The sequence below is a fragment of the Notechis scutatus genome, chromosome Z (assembly GCF_049901735.1).
Source record: "Notechis scutatus isolate UNSWTSFEM ecotype Mainland chromosome Z, rNotScu1.2, whole genome shotgun sequence".
In the NCBI taxonomy this organism is placed as follows: domain Eukaryota; kingdom Metazoa; phylum Chordata; class Lepidosauria; order Squamata; family Elapidae; genus Notechis; species Notechis scutatus.
The window spans coordinates 65,439,126-65,464,836 of NC_142025.1; the positions used below are offsets into that span (position 1 = coordinate 65,439,126).

Below are 25,711 nucleotides of genomic sequence, written 5' to 3' on the forward strand. Positions count from 1 at the left end.
TAAAATAGAAAGAAGAAGGAGTATTAGATATTTTTACCAACTTATGGTTATTTATAAACATAATAAACATGGAATATAAATAGGTAAGAAAAAATACCACATAAATTACACATAGTACCCAACTTACAACAGTTGTTTAGTGACCATTTGAAGTTAAAATGGCACTGAAAAAAGTGACTTATGACCATTTTTACACTTACGACCATTGCAGCATCGCCATGGTCACATGATCAAAATTCAGCCACTTGGCAGCTGACTCATATTTATGATGGTTGCAGAGTTCCAGGGTCATATGATCAGTTTTTGTGATCTTCTGATAAGCAAAATCAAGGGGGAAACGAGTTCATTTAACAACCTGTTACTAACTTAACAACACAGGAATTCACTTAACAACTATAGCAAGAAAGATCATAAAGTGGGGATAAATTCAACGTGTCACAATTTGGGCTCAACTGTGATCATAAGTTGAGGACTACCTATATTTGAGATCATTCAAGAAAGGCAGGATATGAATCTAAAGAATCAATCGATATATTATATTCCTAATGAGTTTGTACTACTATTATGAGGTTCTAAATTCTTCTTAATCTCCCAAGCCGTGCAAATCATTAACAGAATAAATTAAAAATAACAACTGAATCTACATTTAGCCATTACAAATATAAATTCCATAAATTTTATTCCAAGCATAACTAAAATATATTTAAAATATATTTTATTGAAAAGATAAATATATCTCATAGTAGGAGTCCCCAACTGGGCACACGTGTGGATGAGTGAGCAAAGCTTCATCTGTGCACGAGTCTATGTTGCATTGAAACCATCCCCTATCTCCAATCCATGGAAAGATTGTCTTCCAAGAAATGGTCCCTTGTGTCAGAAAGATTGGAGACCTCTGTCTTATAGCTATATTTTTCTTCTATCCAATTATGCATGATTCTCGGAGTCTGCCTTGATAAATCTCTGCAGCTTTCTTGGCAAAGTTTTTCAGAAGTGGTTTGCTGCTACTGCCTCCTTCCTACGGCAAAGAAAGTGACTGGTCCAGGATCACCAAATTGGCTTTGTGTCTAAGGCAGTACTAGCATTCACAGGCTCCTAGTTGGTAGCCTGGTGCCTTAACCACTACATCACATTTACTGAAACAATTTACTAATGTAATATATAGGTTGTTTGATTCCCAATGGCTACAGAGCAAATTAATTTAGTAAAGATATAATCTAAAGAAGCTGCACGTATTTGAAAAATTTCCAGCATCAGTAAAAGAAACTCTGATAAGTAATCTGTGAAACTGCAAACACCTAAATATTAAAATATTTCTAAATCATCTAAATAAGTACAATATCTTTTTGATTCAAGAATACATAGTAATTTGCAATTAAAAATAAAAAACATATAATTGTATATCCTTATTGCAGAATTAATAAATCTAAAGTAATAATATCACTTAAGTTATAAGTTCTAACCATTTCAGTTCGAAATGCCATTTCCCGTTCCAGAGTTGAAAGATGAGAAAAGTGACGATCATTTTCAAAGAGAGTTGTTATGTGATACCTGTTAAAAGTATACATATTTGGCAATAAATCAGAAGAGAGAGCCGGGAATTATTTGGGTAAAGAGATTATTGGATAAAACTTAATCACAAAAATACAGAATCTTGCTATGGAGTGATAGATCATTCTATTTCTTCCTAGTGAGTCTATTTACCTTCATTACAATCATTTGCACGTATTTTTACAACTTAGGTGTACTATAATCCGTCATGTGCTCTACACAAACCAGTCCATTATAAGAAAATAAAATGAAATCTACATGACATTCAGAGTCATGTAAGTCATTATTTCCATATTCTTATATGTACTTTAAATGTTTAACATATGAAAAAAGTTGTCATCAACATGGAGGTTGTATTAAATGAAAACTATTTGACTTCAGAAAGTATCTGAGTAGAGGCCTATATATTAAAATATAACCCAGCATTATTATGTTAGAACTATTAAAATAGCAACAACAAAGACATAAATTAAATTAGAAAGCCTTCATCTCAGCCTGAAATATTGTTTACTCCTTCAAATATAGGCATGCAGCAAATTAACAGCCTTTCTACTTGAGAATTCTTATTTTTTCCTTTCATAAGACCTGAATGTCTACATTCTAATATCTTCCGGAACAACAACACTAGTGCAACAATGGACTAATGTTGTATTAATGAGACCAAATCTTGTTTATTATTGTTTATTATGCCTAAAAAGGTGAATCCTGAGAGAAAAAAATGTGAGTACAATTAAAAAATAAGAAGTAAAAACAGGAAGCCTATTATGTAAATGAATTAAAAAATACAGAGAAAAAGTAAAAAACATCCATTTTGGCCTAAATCACACAGAGGTGATTTGAAAACTGAGTACAACCTTTGGTCTCATGCAGCATAGAGGTAGTAGTGACTTCCCCAGAAAGTTGGAGATAATTGTTCTCTTTGTGGAGTGGCACTAGAAAGAACTGTGAACTAGCAAGCCCCAAAAGCTTTTCCCAGTGTCAGCTCAGTAAGATCTAAACTCACATTGTCACGAGGTCATCATGTGACGTATTGCGACTTTTTTCCCCTTTGCTAAATTGGGCATGAGCATGACCAGCGCATGACACATCTGGCCCGCGGGCTGTAAGTTTGACACCCCTGATCTAAATTCATCAGGAAGGATGTTTTGCCTCCTTCCTTGCATACTGAGAGGAAGAGAATGCTAAGTAAATACAATTGGAGAAAAAAAGGATTTATAACCAATCCTATAAGTTTCTGCTGTTGTACACTGAGCTTGCCAATGTTAGAGGTATATCAAAGTTTTATTAGAAGCCAAGATACCATATACATAGATAGAAGCTAATATTATTTTAACCCCGAAAGAAGAGTCAGATTATACTACAGGCCAATATCCTTATTAAATTCAGATTACAAAATATTCACTTTAATCATAGCTGAAACACTCAAGAGATTAATGAATGAGTTTATACATTCTGATCAAAATGGGTTTCTACCTAAAAGGCAAATTAGTAGCAATATGAGAATTATTTTAGATATGTTGGAGTATTATGAAAAACAATTGCCATTGATCTTTTTAGATGCCCAGAAAACTTTTGATAATGTAAATTGGCAATTTATGGTGCAACAATTAAAGTATATGGACTTAAGCGAAAAATTTATAAACATGGTCAAGGCAATATATGCAAAAGTGATTGTGAATGGAGATGTGACAGAGAATTTCTATATAAAAAGGTACAAGACAAGGATGCCCATTGTCCCCATTGTTATTTATATTAACATTGGAAGTGTTAATTAGAAATATTAGACAGGACCCAGAAATAAAAGGAATGGAAATAAAAAAAAGAAGAGTATAAATTACAAGCATTTACAGTGTCAGTTTTGGAAGCCACATTGAAACCAGATGCTCCCAAGCTGCCACGTTTTAAGCCTGGGAAAGTGGGAGGGTGGAAGTTCTTGGGGTATATGTACCGTATTTGCTGGCGTATAAGACGACTGGGTGTATAAGACGACCCCCCAACATTTCCACTCAAAATATCGAGTTTGTTATATACTCGCCGTATAAGACGACCTCCCCACTTGGAGGCATGTTTTTCAGGGCAAAAAAGTCGTCTTATACGCCGGCAAATACTGTAGTTAGACAAAATAACATTCTTTTTTAAGTTCAAGGTCATGCTATTGTGCACATACGTGAGGGGAAGTCTTCAGTCGGGACAGAGGATGATTGGGGCATGTGATGATGGGTGTAAGGGGTTGGATTTGTAGTTTTGATTATTGCAAGTAAGCTCGGAATTTTCAGATTCGGGATTCCCACAGTTGTGCCAGTTACTATCCAAATAAAAGAGAACTTTTGAGCGATGTCTGTCTCGGAGTTATTGGTTGGAGTGGGGGTTTGCTGGAACACTGACATGCAGATGACCTAGTTTTTATACTAGAAGAACCATTAGAAACCGGCCCTAGACTAATAGGGAAAATAGAGGAGTATGGAGAAGTTGCAGGATTGAAAATAAAGAAAGAAAAAACTAAAATACAAGTTAAAAATCTTACAGATAAGATAAAAATGAATTGACAAAGAAGATAGATCTTCAGATAGTTAAGAAAGTGAAATATTTAGGAATTTATTTAACAGCAAGATGTGCAACAATTAAAAATGATAGAAAGGTAATGCAACAAATTAAGCTGGACTTGGAGAAACAGAAGAACCTACAACTTTCAGTGACAAGGGAGAATAGCTATGATAAAAATGAATATCTTGCCGAAGTTACTTTTCTTATTCCAAACAATACTGATAAAAATAGAGAAAAAATAATATTGAACAAAATAATTTTGAAATATATCTGGCAATGGAAAAAAGCAAGAATAAGACTGAAAATGTTACAGGAGTCTAAATGTAATGGGGTTTGGGGGATATTGCATTGGGAGTTGTGTTATCATTCATCTGTACTTACATGGGTGAAAGAATTGATAACTCTGAGGCATAAAAGATTATTACTACTGGAGGGCCATGATCTTCAATTAAAATGGCACGCCCTTTTGTGGTATGGAAGGAATCCAGCACATAGATATTTTCAAAGACATTATGTGTTATGTGAGGAATGCTTTACTTTTAGTAAAACTATAGTAAAATACCAGTCTGGCTTTCTACAATGGAAGCATTGATACATCCAAATGTTGTTAACTTTGAAAAAATTGTATCCTAGAAAGACATTTTAAATGAGAAAGGGGAACTTAAACCAGACATGAATTACAAAACCAAGGGGTGGTCTTAGCATGGTGGCCACACCTGCTAGTACAATCAAGATATGAGAAAGATGTGAAAACATGGGGTTTCTATAAAGAACCAACAAAATTCAATAATATATTATTAGGGACAGATGAAAAACTGATAAGAAAACTATATGGTTATCTACTAAACTTTAAAATGGAAGATGAACAAGTAAAAGAAACAATGATAGTATGAGCAAAAATTTTTTGGCTACACTATAGAACTAGACAAATGGCAAAAACTTTCGGATAGAAATTACAAATTGACAATGGCTACTACATATAAGGAAAATCTTTATAAAATGTTTTACAGGTGGCAGCTGCCACCGGCAATATTAGCAAAAATATTTAAAAATATGTCCACCAAATGTTGGAAATGTAACCAGACCCCAGGTAATTACTGTGTTTCTCCAACAATATGCCTCCCAATAGGAAGGCCCAGCACTGTTTTATATAGGCATGAGGTGAAATTAAGCCCCACACCCAAAATTTGGGCCTATTTAAAGAATGCGAACTGGGGAGGAAGGGCTGGGGGAACTTGCCATTAGGAACGGCCCGCAGGCAGACTTGCCTCATCACTAGGCCACTCCTAATGGCCGATCATGGCGGAGCGCGGACAGCTCCCTACCCCTGCCAAGCACCTTTGCTGCAGACCTGAGTATGGTGCTGGCTGCAGGCCAGGTCAGTGGGCGGGCGGCGGCGGCGGCGGAGCACTTTGCAGTGGAGCACTTTGCGTCGCAGGACCTTCATTGGCTGCTGCTGCTGCTTCCTCTGCTGCCGTCGCTTTCCCTTCTGCCCTCGCCGCGGCTTATGCCGCGTTCAGAGTTTTGCCATTGGGCAAGACACAGAGCCCGGAGCTGCGGATTCTTTTGGCTCATTCACCTGAATGGTCAGGTGCTCTCCTCTTGCTCCAGCTGCCTGAACCCCACCCGTGGAACTTTTCCCCCTAAGTTTTATTCTCTCTGTCAGTTTTATTCCCTCTGTCAGTTCCCTAAGAATACAGACTGGCCAGGCAGCTTCCTCCTCCCCCCCTTCCCGGTAGCGTCTCCTCCACCCTCATGTTTCTTGGGATTACTTTGTATATTTGTTAAAAAGACATTACTAAGCCCAGAACCTTCTGATCCTATGCCGGTAGCTTGTTTTTGCTGTGCCATCACCTTCCAGCACCTCACATTTCCCATCGTTTATCCTATATAATCTGTACAAAGACCCATAATTGTTATTTTTACTGTGAATGAGCCAAGAGAGTCCGCTTGAACAATGCGGGCGGGGGGGACAGAATCCGACGAGACCGTGACCCGAAGCTCTGGGGCGGGAAGCAAAGCAGGGCGTGGGGGAGGAGAATGATGGCATCACCCTCCCGCCACCGCTTCCACCCACCGAAGCCTGAATGACTCACTGACTTGTTGTTGACGCAGCCACCGTCAAGCAAAGCGATACCCCTACAGAAGGGCAGGCGGTTCTTGTCGGCAGTGGGGTCTGTCCCGCTATCCCGCAATCAGGAGAAAATGTCAAACAAAGGCTAGAAAACTCAGATTAAAGGCCTATGAGCCTGGCTCAAAGAGCTATCGCTTTAGCAATGGGAGCAAGAATAGTGATTTCTAGCTTTGCAGAGCAAAATTGGAACAGAATTGATGCCAATTTTTGGAATGATCCACTTAGCAACAGTGACCCACTTAGTGATGGTAACTCACTTAATGACATGTCAACATTCAGGGAGGAGAAACTGAAAAAGAACTAGAAAAGGAGTCAGGAGAAGATGATGACTGGGATATGAAGCAAGAGAGGTTGAAACGCAAGAGTAGTCAATGCCACGCAGGTCAGAGTGATGAACAAGGGGATTTTACCTGACAGGTATTCTGCTAGTGAGGTAAAGGTGTGTAATGTGTGGTATGAGCCAAGAAACTACAAGGAAGTATTGGCATTACCCAAAATTGAATAAGTAAAGTGGAAAGAAGCCATGGACAAAGAAATTAAATCCATGGGTGAACATAAGGTGTTCACATCTATGACTTTGCCACAAGGTTGCAAAGCTATAGGATCTAAGTGGGTGTACAAAAAGAAAGCACTGCCCATCAATGAGGTACATTATAAGGCAAGATTAGTGGCACAAGGTTTTTCACAGAAGAAAAATGTGTACTATGATGAGGTATTCACACCAACTGTAAAGAGTGAAAAAAATAAGGTTGGCACTAGTGTTGGCAGCAGCACTTGGCCATAAAATATGGCATTTTGATATAACCACAGCATTCTTCAATACAGAATTAGAGGAAGAAAATTACATGGTTTAAGCACCAGGGTATGAAAGTAAAAAGCCTAACACTGTGTATAAATTGAACAAGGCCATTTATGGGCTGAAATAATTAGCCAGGAATTGGAATATCTGTTTAGATATGGCACTGAAGCGTCTTGGGTTCTAGAGTTGCAAGACTAATAGTTGTATATTATCCTGGAAAGTTACAAGTTGGGGATTGTCAATTATTAGCATTTGTGGATGATCTTTGTTTCATTGCAAAGGATTTGTTACAGAAAAAATAATTTGCCAATCAATTGAAGAAAAAAAACTGAATTGAAAAATTTGGGTGAAATACAAAACTATCTTGGTGTAGAAATACAAAAAACTGAGAAAGGTGGTTATGTTCTCAGTCAAAGAAGAAAAATTGAACAACTGTTGGAGAGATACAACACAAAGGATTTTAATTCTGCACCAACACCTATGAGCAAAGATTTTTACAACAATTTGGGTGAGGACAAAAGTGAAGCCTGTGATCAAGAGATATATCAGTCTGCAATAGGAAGCTTGTGATATCTGTCACAATGGTCCAGACCAGACATAGTTTGTGCATAAACATCTTAAGTCACTTTACTGCTGCACCAACGCAATTGCATTGGATGGGTGTAAAAAGGATTCTCGGGTATTTGAAGGGAACTGTGAATTTGGGTCTTCAAATACAGGTCTCTGAAGATTTAAAATTGAAATGTTGACAGTGATTATGCCAATGATGTAAAAACCAGAAAGCCTAATTCTGGGATTGTGGTATTATTTGGAGGGGCTTTAATTGGTTGAAAGTCCAGTAAACAAACAACTGTAGCCATTTCTACGGCAAAGGCAGAATGTATTGCTCTATCTGAGCTTTATTCAGAGGTAACTTGGTACATATAATTGTTAAAGGATTTAAATGTAAAGGTAAATGAAGTTATAATGGTGCTTGAGGATAATACTGCATGCATAAAAATGGCAACAAGTACACGAGTAAAGAATAGAAGCAAGCATGTGGATATTAAATATTGTAATGTAAGAGAAGCCATCAAATGTAATTAATTAGCTTGTTTCAATGTTCTTCAGAGGACAATCTAGCAGATATCATGACCAAGCCATTGGGTGGAGTGCACCATGGGAAGAATATTAAGTTATTCGGTTTTATGTCTATTCCAGTCATAAAGGGAGGAGCGTCAGTGTATAAGAAAGGGATAGCCATAACAAGTCAGCCAATGGGAACTATAAATTAATCCTGCTGAATTATTTGTGTGCTGGTTGTATTGCTGCAAATTTTTATTAGGTATAATACCAGAAAGCTATAATAAAGGGACTATATATTTAATGCTATATGTATTGACAGCAGCAAGAATTGTATTTGCGCAATATTCAAAAAATGAGAACTTCTCACCATATGAAGACATAATTCGGAAAATATTGGTCTGTGCAGAGATGGATAGACTGACATTAAAAAGATAAGATTAAAAGATAGAGGAGATACAGAGTATTGTTCAACATGGAATAGATTTTATTAATGGCTAGAGATAAGGGGTGGAGGTTAGGTGAAGAAAGATCCCTGTTATATGTATGTAAAATATGAATGTTGTCTATAAGTATGCTAGTATAATTAATATGATTATAAATAAGCTGATATAATTATAAATATTATTATAATTATCATGTATATTATTATTATTATCACTATCAGCATATCCATTGTTTTTCTTCTTTTTTGGTAAAATAAAATGCCTGGACAATGCTCTGCTTTCAAAACATTCATATATAAATAAAAAACTTGATTTTTAAAAAAGTTTCTGCTGCCATATGATCATGATCCAAATACTCAGTGCCTAGTTCATAATTATAACTTCATAGTGGGTTGTGTTACATGAATGCCACTGGCAGCTTTTCATAAACAAAATCATTGGGAAAGATGGTAAGAAAGATTGTATATTGTCCCAGTAAAATACTCCTGCTTTTTCTCCCAAGGAGTCCATTATTTCCTACTTCAGCAGCTCCCTGCCTATCTTCATTCTAACATGCCTGTGGCCTCTATAGATCAACTCATTCTTCTTAGTGCTCACCCACAGTAGGCACATGCCCCCCATGCACCTTATGTGGGACTCCTACCTGTTCCTGTTTAATAACCTGCATATCTTGGGGTTGTGATGGCAACTGGGACTGCTGTCATTATTCATTTATGATCGCATCACTTCGCAACAGCTATTCTAATCCCATTTGGCCTCTAACCCAAGAGCTGCCTTTAAGGGAAGGAGGAGGGCAGTCTGAAAGAGAAGGAGTGGAAGACACACATGCTTTATAATCTCTGGCCTAACACTGTATGCAACCTAAGGGACAAAACATAAACTATAAAGATAATGCTATTATAATTAGACATTGATGAAGTATATTTGTTTATTGAACATAAACTTACCAGTGAAGGATTCCAGCAACAGCAGCTGTTAAGAAAAACAAAACAAAACATACCACCTTAATGATTTTTAAATTAATGTTTTAAAATGTAACCCCAATCCTTAAGGGCTGTATAAAAACTTGCACAGAATTTCTCTGCACAAGACATGGTATATTTTCCGTACAATATTCATACAAGTCATACAAATAATTACATTATATTATGTATGTAATAAATTATGTATTTATTATGTATAATAAATTATGTCTAATAAATTATAATAAATTATGTATTTATTATGTATGTAATAAATACAAATAATTACATTGTATTAAATTCAGATATATATGTAAAAGTTAGAGTGAAACAGATAAAATAGATATATGCATTATTGCTTTCATATATTAGCTGTTTAAAAATATTACAGTGTCATAGTTAGGGTACATCTAACAAATTTCTAACTTCTCATGAAGTCAATTTTATATATTTTTTAAAAAGACACATCAGTATCCATGCAGTTTCTGCTATGGCACAGGAGCAAAAAAAGAGAAGGCAGGATAGACTCAAATATATACCTATAAAGTCCATGAGAATACTGCACACATACTCTTGTAGGTTGGATATATTTTTGTAATACAACTATAGAAAACAATAGTATAATTTCTGGATCTGTAACTAAAAAAATTAAGGTTACAACCAACAATCATCAACCTTAAGCTATTGCCTTTAATACTAACAATTCCAAATATAAATGCAAATATATAGTTTATTAATGAAATATATATTTATATCACTTGAAAAACTGCCAATTTTGTCATATTATTACACCCCTTAACAACAAGAATAAAGTGTCATGAAACTCATATTTTTCTGCAAGAATCTCAATCATCTACCATATGAATATATTATTTTACAAATTTTGTGGGAAATATTGTTAAATATCCAAATAATTTACTTACATTATGTCTGTGGAACCAACAGGGTATCAACATCAAAATCTTAGTCTTATTTGGGAGTAAATCTAGTCAAATGACTGATTTTTGAAAGACCCCTGTAAGATAACATTATTCGAAAATAAGAACTGTAAAATTCTCACCCATTATAAGTGTAAGCCATATTTTGCTATCCGTTTGTGCAATAAAGAAACCTGTTTCCCTCAGAGTATCTATATAAAAAGAAAATAAACATCATTAACATACTATTCATTTATAGAATTTATAAAATATATTTAAAAGAATTGCCCTCAAAAAAAGATTATTATTATTTAGAAAGCTAACTTTTTGATTCCTCATATTGAATCTGGATCTTTTCTCAGTAATACTAAATAGTTATATGTAATGTCCAAATTTTGTTAACACATACCATTTTTTTCAGTAGGATGATATATACTTAGTGCAAAAAGTTGGGAGATTTAGCTTACATTTAAGTAGGATACAAAAGGAGACTTCTTGAACTCTTTGTCCCATTACAATTCTTTCAGATAGGGTATGAAATGAGAGGTTATGCAATAATATGCCATTAATGCACAGCTGGCAAACTCGATTGCGTCACGTGACGTATTGTGCCGTATTGTGAAGTTTTTTGCCTTTGCAGAGCAGGGGTGGGCACGGCCTGGGCATGATGCATCCAGCCCACAGACTGCCAGTTTGACTGGCCTGCATTAATGGAAAGAATCTTCTCCCATTTTCCTATCCTATCACAACAAAACTACTCCTGGAGTATATGGGCACTAATATGCCCGAAGAAATAAATCTTAGTGCTCATTTGGCTTCCTGTCTGAAATTGACTTTTTTTTTAAATTTACTTTATTGTCATTGCACTTCGTAAACGAAATCAACACCATCTTTAGTGTACCTCATGACCATGAAAATAAACACAAACGCACATCCTTCACACTCCACACATTGAACCAAAAAACCCCAACACTGCACTATACAGTAGAATTCAAAAGAGCTACTGCCCTGGGATAGAAGCTGTTTTTCAGCCTATTTGTGGTTGTTTTTATTATTCTGTACCATCTGCCAGATGGTAATCGTTCAAAAAAAAGATGCCAGGATGAGATGAATCTTTGAGAATGTTTTTAGAGTTGTTCGAAGAAATATCCTTCTGGGTTCAATTCCAAGTGGGGAAAAAGACATTGGATTCATGGAAGTTGCTTGGAAAGGTTTAAAGGTGGGCAGGATTACATGCCTTGGAGTTCGAGCAAAAAAGGGGAGAAATGCTGAGAGTTCCTTGGTTTTATGCCCTCTCTAAGCTTTGAACTTCCTGGGGCAGAGTATCCTGATTGGATGCTGTCAGGGGTCATAGCTAGCTTTGTAGGTTGTATGTGTGCTAAATTTGGTTGAATCCTGCTGGGTGATGTAATCTTCCCAGGTGCCATGTGGTGAGATGGGTAATCTTATCATGTCCTGAGGGCCATATCATAATCCCATCAACCTGGAGCTGAAGGGGGGCAGGGAGCTTCAGGGAGCTGCTTTAAAGGCATGTTTCTCCTTTCTCATCCAGGGAAATGTAATATTCTGCCTTTTTAATATTTCCTAGAATATTTCATTCTTCTAGGAGAGGGGTAGGTGCTATCTTTCTATAGAGTTATATAAATTTAAAAAGTAAGGAAGTAAAGTAATTAAATATCTTTGGTGAAGGAATGGATGAGCTATAAGAGGAGAATAAATAATAACTCGGTGCTGACAAAGTAGAAACTGTAGGAAATTCAAAATATCTACACCTTGATACTATTTGGTATAAGCTGGAGCAGAGCAAAATTCTGATACACTTTAAAGATTCAAAATGTGTATCTTGTATTCTACAAAAATAAATCAGTGATGCTGTAATCTCTGCGGTGTCTGGCCTACAGTATCTCAAATGGTTGACAAAGAGGGAAGCTGGTATGTTGTAAAGTACCTGCCTCCAATAATCTTTATTATTGATATCCTGGCCTATATAATCTTCAACAGCTTTCTTTGGAAATAAAAATGATATGCTGCTACAATCCAATGTTTTATTTGAAAATATGTTAAACTGTCCAGAAAGAAAACTAAGATATATAGAATATTATAATCCTGTAGAAGAGGAACTTAGAGACATAGTTAAGTAGCAGTCTCATTCATTGACTCTTTAATTTGCCAAGACTGCTATTTTGAGAATGGAAAAACTATCTCCTCCAGTAAGATTAGTCATAATCTCAAAATTTAAAAAATTCTCAACTACCAAAACGCTGAGGTCCAAGCATATCATTGCTCTGAATTTTTATGCATTAAATTTAGAACTATATCTTAATTTAAATACAGTCCTTTGACTCAGTGCAACACAATCTCTGATATAATATACATGTAATATTATTAATTACTTTAAATATAGTTAAGAAGCTTATGATGTACCTTAGGCATCTGTATATATGACCATGTTTGAACCCTTAGCATGAATATGTTGTTAGATTAAGCCCACACAAGACTGCAATCTTGCATTTCAACTGAATATCTTTATCTCAGGAAATTAAAACCAAGTTTAGATATGAATATATCAGCACTATAGAGATAAGTCTGAAATAACATAAGAGCGGTGGCGGAGTGGTTAGAATACAGTATTGCAGGCTAACTGCTCACTCCTAGCATTCTCACCAGCTCAAGGTTCATTCAGCCTTCCATCCTTCCAAGGTCAGTAAAATGAGGACTCAGATTGTTGGGGGCAATATGTTGACTATGTAAACTGCTTAGAGAGGGCTGTAAAGCACTGTGAAGCAGTATATAAGTCTAAGTGCTATTGCTATTCCTAAACTGTTGTTGCTTTTATCAGGATGAAACCATGGGAAGTGCCCTAAGACTTTCATTGGCGGATAGTAAACCAATCAACAAAAGAAAGCTTTTCACTTAAAATGGAGAATTTTTTTAAAATATGCAAATGCTGGGAGATTTTCATTATGCACTATTAAATCAATGTTGACCCTTAGCAATCACATACAGAGCGTTTCTTCGTGTATTCCTAATGTGAACCTTTAAGTCTTCCACAAGTAGATTCCTTGCCACTGTAACTGAATTCATCCACTGGCTGTTTCTTCCACTTTTCCCAGCAATGTACTTACTCTAGGTATCTAAGTCTTTGCATAATGTGTTGAAAGTAAATAATCTGCACATGATGATTTATGTCTTCATTGAGAATTCTGGACTGATTTGTTTGATGACCATTAGTTAGTTTTTTTGGCTGTCCACAGTAATCAAAGGATTCCTCCAATATCAAAGTTCAAAAACATCAATACCTTTCTTATCTTCTTATTCATCTTTTTTTTAGTATCTTTACTGAAAATGTTAACAGTGAAAAGAACTAATACAAACTAAAATAGAGCAAAAATAACAAAAATGAAAAAATGAAATAAAAGCTAAAAGTTCAATAAGAAAAAAAAATAAAACAGGAAAAAATAAAAATATAAAGATGAAGTGGCTTCCAATATTCTTCACAACAGTTAAGTAAAATTATATTTTAACATTTCTTTTTTTAAAGTGGCATCACAATTCTCTTTTTTCCTTTTTCTCTTTCCTTCCACTTTCCTTAGAATTATACCTTGTCCAGAAAATTAAGTCTTTGCATACTGTGTCCAAATTAAATATAACAGAAACATTGGAAGTGGCTTCCAATATTCTTCACAGCAGTTAAATGTTTACATTTTAACATTAATTTTTTAAAGATGCATCATGCCTCTCTTTTTCCTACAATCTATCTTAACTAAATAACCAAAACTATAAATGACAAGTTCATTTTCATGAAAAAGTCCATAGAGGTGTTTCCAGACACCAATAAAGGTTTATATTGTCCTTTTATTAACCAAAGAAGTCAGCTTATCCATTTCAGCAAGTTCTATCAATTCCATCAACGTCCATCCTTTCCTGCATCTTCAAAGTTCAGGTTTTGTTGCTGCAGGGAACACATTTGTTATCTTTGTAGGTATAGGCATATTATGGCATCTACATATCATTTCCAAGGATTTCATGGCTGCTCTACCACATGCTTTGTTGTTGTTGTTGTTAGTAGCAAAGTCATGTCCAACCCATCGTGACCCCATGGAAAACATTCCTCCAGGCTTTCCCTCAATTCTTTGGCACTTAGCCTTCCTTATGGTCCAAATTTCACAGCCATACATTGCAACTGGGAAAACCATAGCCTTGACAATACACACTTTTGTTGACAGGGTGATCTCTCTGCTTTTTAGTATGTTGTCTAGGTTTGCCATTGCCTTCCTCCCCAGAAGCAAGTGTCTTTTAATTTCTTATCTATAGTCCTCATCCACAGTGATCTTGGAGCCTAGGAAAATAAACTGTCATTAATTCCATTTCTTCCCCATCTATTTGCCAGGAATTGAGAGGGCCGATACCATGATCTTAGTTTTCTTAATGTTGAGTTTCAAGCCAACTTTTGCACTCTCCTCCTTCACTCCTTTGCATCAAGAGGCTCTTTAGTTCCTCTTCACTTTCTGCCATTAGAGTGGTATCATCTTCATATCTGAGGTTGTTGATATTTCTCCTGGCATTCTTAATTCCAACTTTTGATTATCTACCTCCAACTTTTTCATGATGTGCTCTGCATATAAGTTAAATAGGCAAGGCAATAGTATACAGCCTTGCTGAACTCCTTTCTCAATTTTGAACCAATCAATGGTTCCGTATCCAGTTCTCACTGTTGCTTCTTGACCCACATATAGGTTTCTCAAGAGACAAATAAGATGGTCTGATACTCCCATCTCTTTAAGGACTTGCCACAATTTGTTATGATCCACACAATCAAAGGCTTTAGCATAGTCAATGAAGCAGAAGTAAATATTTTTCTGGAACTCCCTAGCTTTCTCCATGATCCAGAGTACATTGGCAATTTGATCTCTAGTTCCTCTGCCTCTTCGAAATCCTGCCTGTACTTCTGGTAGTTCTCGATCCACATACTGCTGGAGCCTAGCTTGTAGGATTTTGAGCATAACTTTGCTAGCATGTGAAATGAATGCAGTGGTGCAGTAGTTTGAACATTCTTTGGCATTGCCCTTCTTTGGAATTGGAATGTAAACTGACTTTGTCCAATCCTGTGGCCACTGTTGAGTTTTCCAAATTTGCTGGCAAATTGAGTGTAGCCCTTTTACTGCATCATCTTTTAAAATTTTGAATAACTCAGCTGGAATACTGTCACCTCCACTAGACTTCCTTAAGGCCCATTTGACTTCACATTCCAGGATATCTGGCTTGAAGTCAGTGACCACCCAATGTGGTTATCAGGGACGGTAAGCTCGTTCTTGTATAGTTCTTCTGTGTAATTTTTCCACCTCTTCTTAATCTCTTCTACCTCTGTTAGGTCCCTGCCATTTTGGTCCTTTATCATGCCCATCTTTGCAGGAAACTTTCCCTTCATATCTCCAATTTTCTTGAAGAGGTTTCTGGTCCTCCCTGTCCTATTGTTTTCTTCTATTTCTTTGCACTATTCATTTAAGAAGGCATTCTTATCTCTTCTACCTATTCTCTGGAATTCTGCAGTCAATTGGGTGTATCTTTCTCTTTCTCCCTTGCCTTTCACTTCCCTTCTTTCCTCAGCTATTTGTAAAGGTTCCTCATACAGCCATTTTGCTTTCTTGCATTTCTTTTTCTTTGGGATGGTTTTAGTTGCTATCTCTTCTACAATGTTGCGAACCTCCATCATAGTTCTTCAGGCACTCTGTCTATCAGATCTAATTCTTAAATCTATTTGTCACCTCTTATTGTATATTCATCAGGTATATGATTTAGTTTATACCTTTGTGGCCTAGTGCTTTTCCCTACTTTTTTCAATTTAAGCCTAAATTTTGCAATGAGAAACTCATGATCTGAGCCACAGTCAGCTCCTGATCTTGTTTTTTACTGACTGTATAGAGCTTCTCCATCTTTGGCTGCAGAGCACATAATCAATCTGATTTCTGTGTTGACCATCTGGTGATGTCCATGTGTAGATTCATCTGTTGGAAAAGAGTGTTTGCTATGATCATCATATTCTCTTGACAAAATTCTACCGGTCTGCGTCCTGCTTCATTTTGTACTCCAAGGCCAAACTTGCCTGTTATTCCAGTTATCTTTTGGCTTCCTACCTTAGCATTCCAATCCCCCATGATAATAAGGACATTATTTTTGGTGTTAATTCTATAAGGTGCTGTAGGGCTTCATAGAACCGATCAATTTCATCCTCTTCAGCACCAGTAGTTGGGGCATAGACTTGAACTACTGTGTTGAATGATTTGCCTTGGATTTGAACTGAGATCATTCTGTCATTTTGAGGACTGTATCCCAGTACTGCTTTTCCTACTCTTATTATGAAGGCTACTCCATTTCTTCTGAGGGACCCTTGCCTGCAGTAGTATACCTGATGGTTATCTGAATTAAATTCACCCATTCCTGTCTATTTTGATTCACTGATTCCTAAGATGTCAATGTTCAGTTTTGTCATCTCTTGTTTGACTATGTCCAGCTTGCTTTGATTCATGGATCTTACATTCCAGGTTCATATGGACTTTAGGAACCACATGCTAGTTGAAAGCAAATTGTTCCTTTGGTAATGATGATTGCAGAAGCTATCTATCACATTGATACTTTAACTATCAATTCTAAGACTGCTTGCTGTATCTGTTGTTATTAGTTTGGTTCTCTTAGTAATTAATTTAAATCACACTTTAACATTATTAGGTCTTGCAAATTATTTGCATTTTCATCTATCAAAATGTCACCAACATAGCAGCGATTGTTCTTTCTTCCTTTAACTTTAAATCCACACCCACCTTTTAATCCATTTTCCCTTAATATATATTCAGCATATAGGCTGAATACATAAAGGGTATACATGTCTAAATTCTTTGCCAAGCTGGAGCATTCTGCTTCACCATGTTCTCTTCATACTGTGACTTCTTGACTTGTGTATACATTTCATATGAGCACCATTAAATATTCTGAGATTCCCATTTTTCTAAGTATATCAACAGAATCAAAGGCCTATCTATAGCAATTTCTTTTTGGTATTTGCTGGTGGAAGGAGCAGAGGAAATATCTGGTTTGTTAATAGAAATGTTTGCCAAAGGTGACAGTGTTTGTATTAACATTAAGGTTCTGTCCACTTTGTTATATGAAAGTGAAAGTTAGGTACGTAAGAACAAGTATGAAAGTACAAGGAATGCAGTGGGAATGGCTTATTAAAGAAGTGAACACTGTAAACAAAGTATGAATGAAATATGGATTGAACACAAAATGCGGTTTACCAAAAAAATGAATTAGAATTAATAGCAAAACAAATATTTGAAAGAATGACGGAAAGAGAAGACATGAAATGTATGGTTGGATGGAATTGATGAGCTGTCGAAAAAGAGAGAAAAGGCAATATATGAATCAGGGTACAAATGAGGTGGAAACAAGGATGAGCTGCAAAGACAGAAAGGAATGGAAAGGAATAATGAATAGTATTGTCAAAACTAAACTGTTAGATATAGAAGACGCTTGTTTTATCTTTTGCCTTTTATTCACTTCTTCCTCTTTGTCTGCATCTCACATACACATATCCAAAAGTGAATACTGTATAATAAGTATGACTTCGTGTAAAATAAATCTGACCAATCTCATTTTTCCTTAAGGTTTCTTTCCCCACTATCTTTTCTATTCTTGAAGTTTGATTCCAAGACCACCAAAAAGCAAAGTTTGGGCGGGGAAAGCGGGAATCCCCTATCAAAATTATTTTCATTTTATCAAATATCTGAAAAATATTTTGATAAAATCTTTCCCCGCCCCATGGATGGTGTTTTGTGTAACTCCCCATTGATACAGGCGCCAACGGCAGTTATAAATTTCAAGGGGGTCCCGAAAAAGAGATCGGCGCAGCTTGATCTTCTCGTCTACTCAATGATTCGGACGACTCGGAAGTAAGCACCACTACAGTCTACCCCCATGTGGGAAGAAGTCCAATAGAACTCAATTCCTCTCGCCTAGTCTAAGAAGGCAGGCGGAGATCAGGCTGCAGGAAGTACATTTAACTAAGCCGAGGCTCCCGCGGCACAGTCAGTTAGCCCTTCCCTCCGTTCTTGCTTTTCCGCTCCAGACCCTATGATTCCCCCAACCCGCGGGTCTCTCACCGCGCAGCCAGTCTTGCCATTCGCCGAATTCGTGGGCCAAGCGGTCCCGCTTCGCTTGCTTCTGAGAGTCGCTTTTGGTCCCTTTCCTGCTTTGTGCTCCCCTCTTCATTGCGTGAGGAGAGGCCCCACCGGGAAGCTGCCTCCCCAGCGACTGTTGCAGGCCGCGGAGTAAGAAGACAGCGGTGGTTGGTTCGCTTATGGCGTCTTGTCTGGGGCTTCGATCGGGCTCCGCGTCTGCACTCTGGCCCTTATGCTTCTCTTCCTGAGGTGGCAGGCGCGTAGGAGAAGGAGGAGCTCGCCTGCCGCGGCTGTTGCCCCCACCACTAGCGAGATTGAGAGGCGGCGACTCTTTGACATCTCCTCGCCTAGGCCGGCCTGTTCTTCTCATTGCCCCCTACAGGCGGCCAGGCCCCAAAGGGGAGATAGAGAGGAAACTAAGGCGGAATAGTTTATAGATGCCGGACTTCGGACTCAGCTGAATGGTCGCTCCTCCCCCTCCGAGAGCGCTAACAGTTGTCGTGGACGGGTAACGGCAGAGAAGAGGCACGGCGCAACTGTCATTCGGTGCACGCGCCCAGATATCGCCGTGGTGATGGTGCTTCTCCCACGCATCTCTTGTTCCTTTTCAGTTACAGTCGCGTCCCAAACTATTGCTTGATTCGCAAAACGGCGAAATCAAATCTGGTGCATGTATTCATGACGAAAGCTCTCTTTGCTGTATGGTGTAAAGAGCACCCTCCTAATTCTGGGGTAAGAGTGTTTTGCTCTCAAAGATTTTCCGTCCGTCCGTCCGTCCGTGTGTGTGTGTGTGTGTTTGTTTGTTTGTTTTCCAGCATAACTGTGGAACGCCCCAAACAATTTCAACCAAGTGGTATGATTTACTCTCTGGAAACAATCTATAGTATTGTAAGGTCCCAGAAGTTTTCCCGAGCCACTGAGATGCCAAAGAGAGGGAGACTCGAGGAGGCTTGCAAAAATAATAGCTTTTTTATTATTTGGCCAAAGCAAAACGTTTAGGTGAATACTATATTCAAAACATACAGACAAAATGCATGTAAGGAATAGCCACGTCCTGTGAGAGTGGCTCAGAGTATTATATACATTTTATGCCAACAGAAACAAAGTTTATCCAATCAGAGACAAAGGTTCATTATTTAATGTTGGCAATGTCTTGCCCATGCCCTCCCTCCCCTTATCCATGGAGGTTCTTTATCCATGCTTTCTTATTTTACAAGTATCCCTTGTCCTTGTATATTCATGCTCCTAGGCAGCCTAACTCTGAAGCAAATTGCAATAGTGAGAAATCAGATACAAAAGGATACAATTCTCTTACAGAATGAATTCCTAACAATTGATCCCAACCTTAACAAAATAGTACAAGCAACTTCTTTAACAGAAGCAAAGAGCAAAGGTTAGATTGATTCATATCAATATGTTCTTTTATTTTCCTCCCTTTTCTTATGACAGGATGCTTCCTATCAATGGACTAGGAGAGCATTTAAGGACCACGAGTTTTGCTGGTCTAAGGGCGGGGAGAGGACACTGAGGAGGCTAAAACTGCCATCCAAGTGATGAAAGAGATAACCATATGCTGGATCAGAGGGATGAAACAGAAAGAGAAGGAGATCTCCAGAGGCTAAAAATGCTAGAAACCCAATCCTTTTCCAGTGAGAGAAGATACTGTCAAACCAGTTGAAGTCAACTGCCCCAGTCCGCACCGGGATGTGGGCAGTTTTCCCCACCTGGCAGCAATCTCCTCCATAACTTTTTCTGGACCATTTATCTGTAAACAACAATTTGTGAGATAAAATTTTCAACACACACTTCCTTCTGTTGCTGACAAAAAGTGTAAAGCAAGTCTATACTCATATATAGTTGTTTTAAACTGAGTTTGCTATTTAGCCATTAAAGTTAAAGCAATCGCAGTTTCATTTGTTATTATTTCAAGCACAACCTGTGACCTTATAAGTCTATTCAACATATAGGAGTTCTATAACTACACATTCCATCTTCTGTTCAGATGACTGGTCTATATACCATAATTATTCTTTTTGGAAGCCATTCATTATAGATCTGTGGTCTTTTTCCACATGAATAGGTACACCCAGTCTGTTACCTTGTTGTGTGGACAGTAGGAAAAAACAATACACATGCTCCATACCAACATAGGCAAACTTTCCACATACCCAAGATAAGTCATCTGTAGCATGCCAGTGAAGAATTTCATTACCTATATCCATCCGTAACCCACCCAGTCTACATGCATTTTCAAATGAATTACAAGGTTGTGTCAGGTTAATTCCAAACTGAAAGGTTACATTAAGCAAAGAAAAGACCCTTGTTTGTAATGCATGGTTTTTTCAGATTAATCATTGCATTATATTCTCCCCCTATTAGTGTTATCCATAAGAAAATTATAACCGTTGCATTAAATCAAAACATCCCATACCTTCAGGGATTATGATACCACTATCTCCTAGAACTACTGTGTCCAAGGCAGGTTGATCAGGTTAAATACCCCAATTCTTACACATTTAATCTACTCAGTCTTCTACTATTATTATATCACAAGGTTCTTCACAAGCGTATACTGGTCCTCAATGACAACAATGTTAACAACAACAACATTCAGTGATACAATTACAATCACAGAAGCAACACATCCTGTAGGGTGCAAAGTTCCATAGCTTCCCTCGGGATCTTCAGATGGAATAACAGGTCACCACTCAGGCAGGAAAAAAAAGTTGGTACTCCTGCAATGAGAAAAAGAAATTACAAACAAAACCATTCATACTACCATGACCACATCAGTTTTTGGTAATGTTTATTCTCAGTTGGTCTTCTCCAGGAACCACTTTCCACTCTTTGAGTTCATCAACTGGTCCTTTTACACATTTGTAGTGGGTCCACCCTTTATCTTTTGTTCGGACTGCTGTTTCAATGGTCAGCAGTAATTAGCAGGACCTGTCCCAGGCTTTGCTAATTTTTTCCTCACATCAGCTTTTTATCAGGACCCAAACACAAAGCTGGAACTTACGGACAGAAAATTTGGGAGGTAGGATTTGAGCTAGTAGTCCTTTGTTTCTGAAGTAAGATAAGAGGAGAGGCCAAGTATACAGTTCTTTACAAAGATATCTTTAGTTTCATATTGTGGAATTTCCAAGTGTGGTAATCCAAACATCATTTCATAAGGTAAAATATCAGTATCCCTTTGTAGCAAGATAGAGTTCTGAGCAAGGCCAAGGATAAACATTCAATCCATCGCATAGATAAATTTGCATTCCACGGAACATGACATTCCCACTGAATTCCCACACTCCATGATTGATTGAAACACTTTTGCAGAAAAATGAGTACCTTGGTTGCTGTCTACAGCTTCTACTATCCCATATCTAGGTATTAACTGTTCCAGTATAATTTTGGTGATTACTGCTGCAGTGGCTCTCGTGGCTGGATAAGCCTCAACCCACCTTGTCAAGTGACCCACTATCTTCAATAAATAAGTCTCCCCACTTGAGGGAGTTTAATAAAATCAATTTGAATACATTGAAATGGTCTCACGTTAAATGTTGCCCTCCCTTTTTTTTATGTGTAGGACTTGTTGATTACCTCTTTTACATACTGTACAAGTCACATATTTGTTTAGTTACTGTATACAATCCACAGCATTCATAAGCTTCCGAAAACAAATCACATCATATCTTAGTCCCCCAATGAGTACCCTGATGTAGTACTTCCAAAATCAATATTTGATTTTGGCAATACCCATTTCCATCAGGCAATACCCATTTCCATTCTCCAATTTCTATTGCTTCCACTTTCTCTAACCCCTTCTTCTCATAACATTAAACATTTGATTCCTCCTACTGCTGCCATCCTGGCTTCCAAGTCAGCACAAGACTGTGTGGACCAACTTATAGGTAAATTTCTAGCTAGCTAGACCAAAAGTCTGTTTCTTCCTTCTACTATTTTCTCTTCTCATCTATAAACAAATGAATCCTTCCCCCAAGGGAACATCCATTAAGTCAACCCTCGGCTATAATACAATTACCCCAATACAATAATGTTCAAGGTCCAATCTTCCTTGTAAATCTCTTTATCCTTGACAGACGGGGTCTAACGTTTTAGGCAAAAATGCCACTGGCTGTCTTTTTCCTTCCCACTTCTCTGTTAAAACCCTCAAAGCCATTCCCTAATCCAGGGGTTGGTAATGTGCAGCTCTAGAGCCACATGTGGCTCTTTGGACCCTCTCCTGCGGCTCCCTGTTGGATGATCCCATCACTGGCTGGCTCACCCCTCACCCTCCCCTCCCATTCACTCCTCACCTGCCCTGAGAAGAGAAAGGTGACAACTTGTTCCATATTCCAAGAGGTGCCCCTCTACTTGCCTTTTTTTCTGGCCCACGTTGGTGCTGTGCGTACCTCAGCCACTGGAGGAGATGCATTACTTTTCTCTATCCCAATACACTGGGGTGGCTTGCAGCTGATGCTCTGCATTATAATGGGCTCAAGGGAGGAAGAGGGGATGGAGTGAAGTGCGCTAAGTTTAAGTGTGCTGCACAGGTGCTGCAAGAGCAGCAAGCAGCCATGGAGCTGGCTGTTGTGAGGTCGGGAGGGTGCGCAGAAGAGGAGGAGGAAGAGCCAGGATTTCCAAAAACTTGCCAAGAAGAAAGAAAAGAAGTTTCTCACTCTCTCAGAAAGCCCTGCATTCTCTCCTTGGGGCTCTCCGCTATCCCTTTTGTCAGAGTATATTCATGAACTGGAATAGAGCATGGTAACAAGGTCATCCAATAAATAGGCATAGAAATTAAGTCAGCCAATGAGGACTGTTTGGAAACTGAAACTAGAAGTAGCCTAGGTGTGGTTCTATATTAAGCTCTGCTGTCCTGAAGCTATGTTAAGCTCTGAGTCTGTCTATTAAAAATGAAACTGTGAGCTTTTGGTGATGATGTCACAGAGAAAAGGGGGAAAGAGAATGGTCTCCGTTCTTAGACCCCAATGTTTTCACTTTTGGGGACTCTTTGGGGGCGCAGAGAGCTGGAGAGCTGCTCAGAATAGAGGGGAAGCCTGGTCGATGGCAAGGTAAAAGGCGATCACCTGCCACCATGAAAGGAAACTCTTCAAACCCAAAGTGAAAGTGCCTGTCGTTTGTACGGCAGACCCGAGGCCATGACAAGCTACAGATGATAAGGAAGCGAAAATAGTTTTAACAGATTGCATCATTATACCTGATTTAAAATCCCAGAGGCGTAACAGTGGTGACATAAAAGTGTGAGTCCTAAATATTTATTGAAAATGGAAGCTCCGGTGGGGGGGGGGGGGAGAATCCCCAAAAGAATTGGCAGCGATTTGGTGGAACGAGCAGTGAATCAGCAAATTAACACAGAAAAGACTGATTAGAGAGAGACTGAGAAGACACAGAACTTTGAGTGAATGAACCTAGGAGGAGGAGAGAAGGCAAGGAAGAGACCAGAGGGCACACAGAGGAGGAATTGGAAGGAAGGAAGAGGATCAGAAGGAGGAAACCTGAGATCCTGGACAGCGAAATGAAAAGGATGGAAACAGTGGGAACGACAAGGCGGCGAAAGAGAAATGACCGGGCGGACATTGGATAGAAAAAGATCAGAAGAAGGAACTAGGGATCCAGTTTGAAGGTGAGAAGAGTAAGAGTGGCAGAAGGAACAGAAAGTAGCAGAGGGAAAGTGGAAAGTTAAATTGGGATTTGAAGAAAGAGGAGAGAGGAATACCTGAGATAACAGAACTATATTGAAAGACAGTTTTTGAAGGTGCTGACAGTGAATGATTAAGTAAGACTATTGGACTACCTATTAAGTTTAAACTGAAAGAAGTTAAGAGAATTTGAAAAATACATAGATATATACTTATTGTAATCATAAAAACTATATATTAATTGCATATATTTATAGATACAGTTATATATTTATATATTTATACTATATTTATACTAGATATTTAAGCCTATACCTGTAACTATATTCTTTCTAATAAAGATATTGATTAGATTATATGATTGATAGGATTGTAATAGATAAATTACTGTCAAATCATTACTTTATTTACTGAATTATTAATGAATTATTAGTTAATATTATTACTCAATAGGATTAAATAACAGCATTTAATATATAGACCAAAAGGAATTAAGAAATATATATTATATATAAGATAAGAGTTTATTGATGAAGTTGAAGCAAATTGTTAAAAATGATAGTCACCTAACAGTTGGGTTGGCAATATATAAACCAGGATAGTTATTTAATACTGTTGTATCTTTAAGAGAATGTTGTAATTGTGATTGGCTGAGGTTCCTCCAACGGCCATAAGATGGAGCCAGAAACCTGGTTTGTTCTCTTCTTGCATTTTCCCTATTGCCTTTTGCCTTTCATTCTGCTTGGATTGCTGTGAGTCTTGCAAACTGTTAGCAAACTCCATTTACTGAACTTTGCTTATGGTACTGGATTTCATTTTTGGATTATCCCTGGACTGATTGTATTGAATACTACCTGCTTTAACCGTGTATGATTTGGACTGTTTGTTGGACTTTGTTTACCCGTTTACTGGAAGTAAAACCTACATTTTACTATTCAGTGTATCTGTGTGTTGGTTGTGTGTTATTCAACACCACTCTCACTACGTTTCCCTGAGTGCACTCATTCTCCGTCGAGCTGCTGTGAGCATCCAGATAGTGGGAGGTGCTCCAGTCTTCACTCTGACAGGCTGAGCTATAATTGAGGAACGCTCCTCCTCCTCCACGTGACTCCTCCATGCGTTCCCCCAGTTTTAGCTCAGCCTCGCAGAGACAGGCAGCTTTAACATTTCGCTCCTTGGCCGAATTGGGATTTCTCTTTAATATTGTTCAGGTTTGAATTTTTCCTTGTTTCCTCCGGTCCCTGCTCATTTGGATTGTCTGGGATATAGAAGGGGTCGTTTATTTTCGCCCCTCAGGGGGAGATTGGGGGGTTTAGGGCCCTTTCGCCCCCCCCACCCCCCTCACTCTGGTGCCTGCCGTTTCTAAGCCGTATCGTTCCTCACAGCGGCTTGTGCTGGCGCACTGCATAGCGCGTCATTGCGCCTTCCCCCCCATGAACGCAGGAGAGAGGGCGAGCTCTGCTCTCTCAGG

General features: G+C 38.0%; 1 protein-coding gene and 1 long non-coding RNA gene across 5 annotated transcripts in view; one reads left to right on the forward strand and one right to left on the reverse strand.

The window, feature by feature from the left end:
* The window catches only part of DPY19L1 (dpy-19 like C-mannosyltransferase 1), a 148,983-nt gene extending 130,024 nt beyond the window's left edge, over positions 1 to 18,959 (reverse strand). For all 4 annotated transcript variants that reach the window (XR_015745836.1, XR_015745837.1, XR_015745838.1 and 1 more), the window contains exons 1-4: positions 18,572 to 18,959; positions 10,559 to 10,627; positions 9,484 to 9,508; positions 1,464 to 1,551 (exon numbers count right to left, since the gene is read on the reverse strand). Coding sequence is in view for 1 of the 4 variants with exons in the window: in XM_026674865.2 (XP_026530650.1) it covers positions 1,464 to 1,551; positions 9,484 to 9,508; positions 10,559 to 10,627; positions 18,572 to 18,959 (570 nt within the window). In the remaining 3 variants the exon portion in view is untranslated. The remainder of the gene's footprint in view (positions 1 to 1,463; positions 1,552 to 9,483; positions 9,509 to 10,558; positions 10,628 to 18,571) is intronic.
* Positions 18,960 to 19,048: 89 nt separating this feature from the next.
* LOC148128905 (uncharacterized) lies at positions 19,049 to 20,496 on the forward strand. Its single transcript, XR_015745839.1, has 2 exons — positions 19,049 to 19,321; positions 20,039 to 20,496. It is a non-coding gene; the product is annotated as an uncharacterized LOC148128905 (long non-coding RNA).
* Positions 20,497 to 25,711: the final 5,215 nt, after the last annotated feature.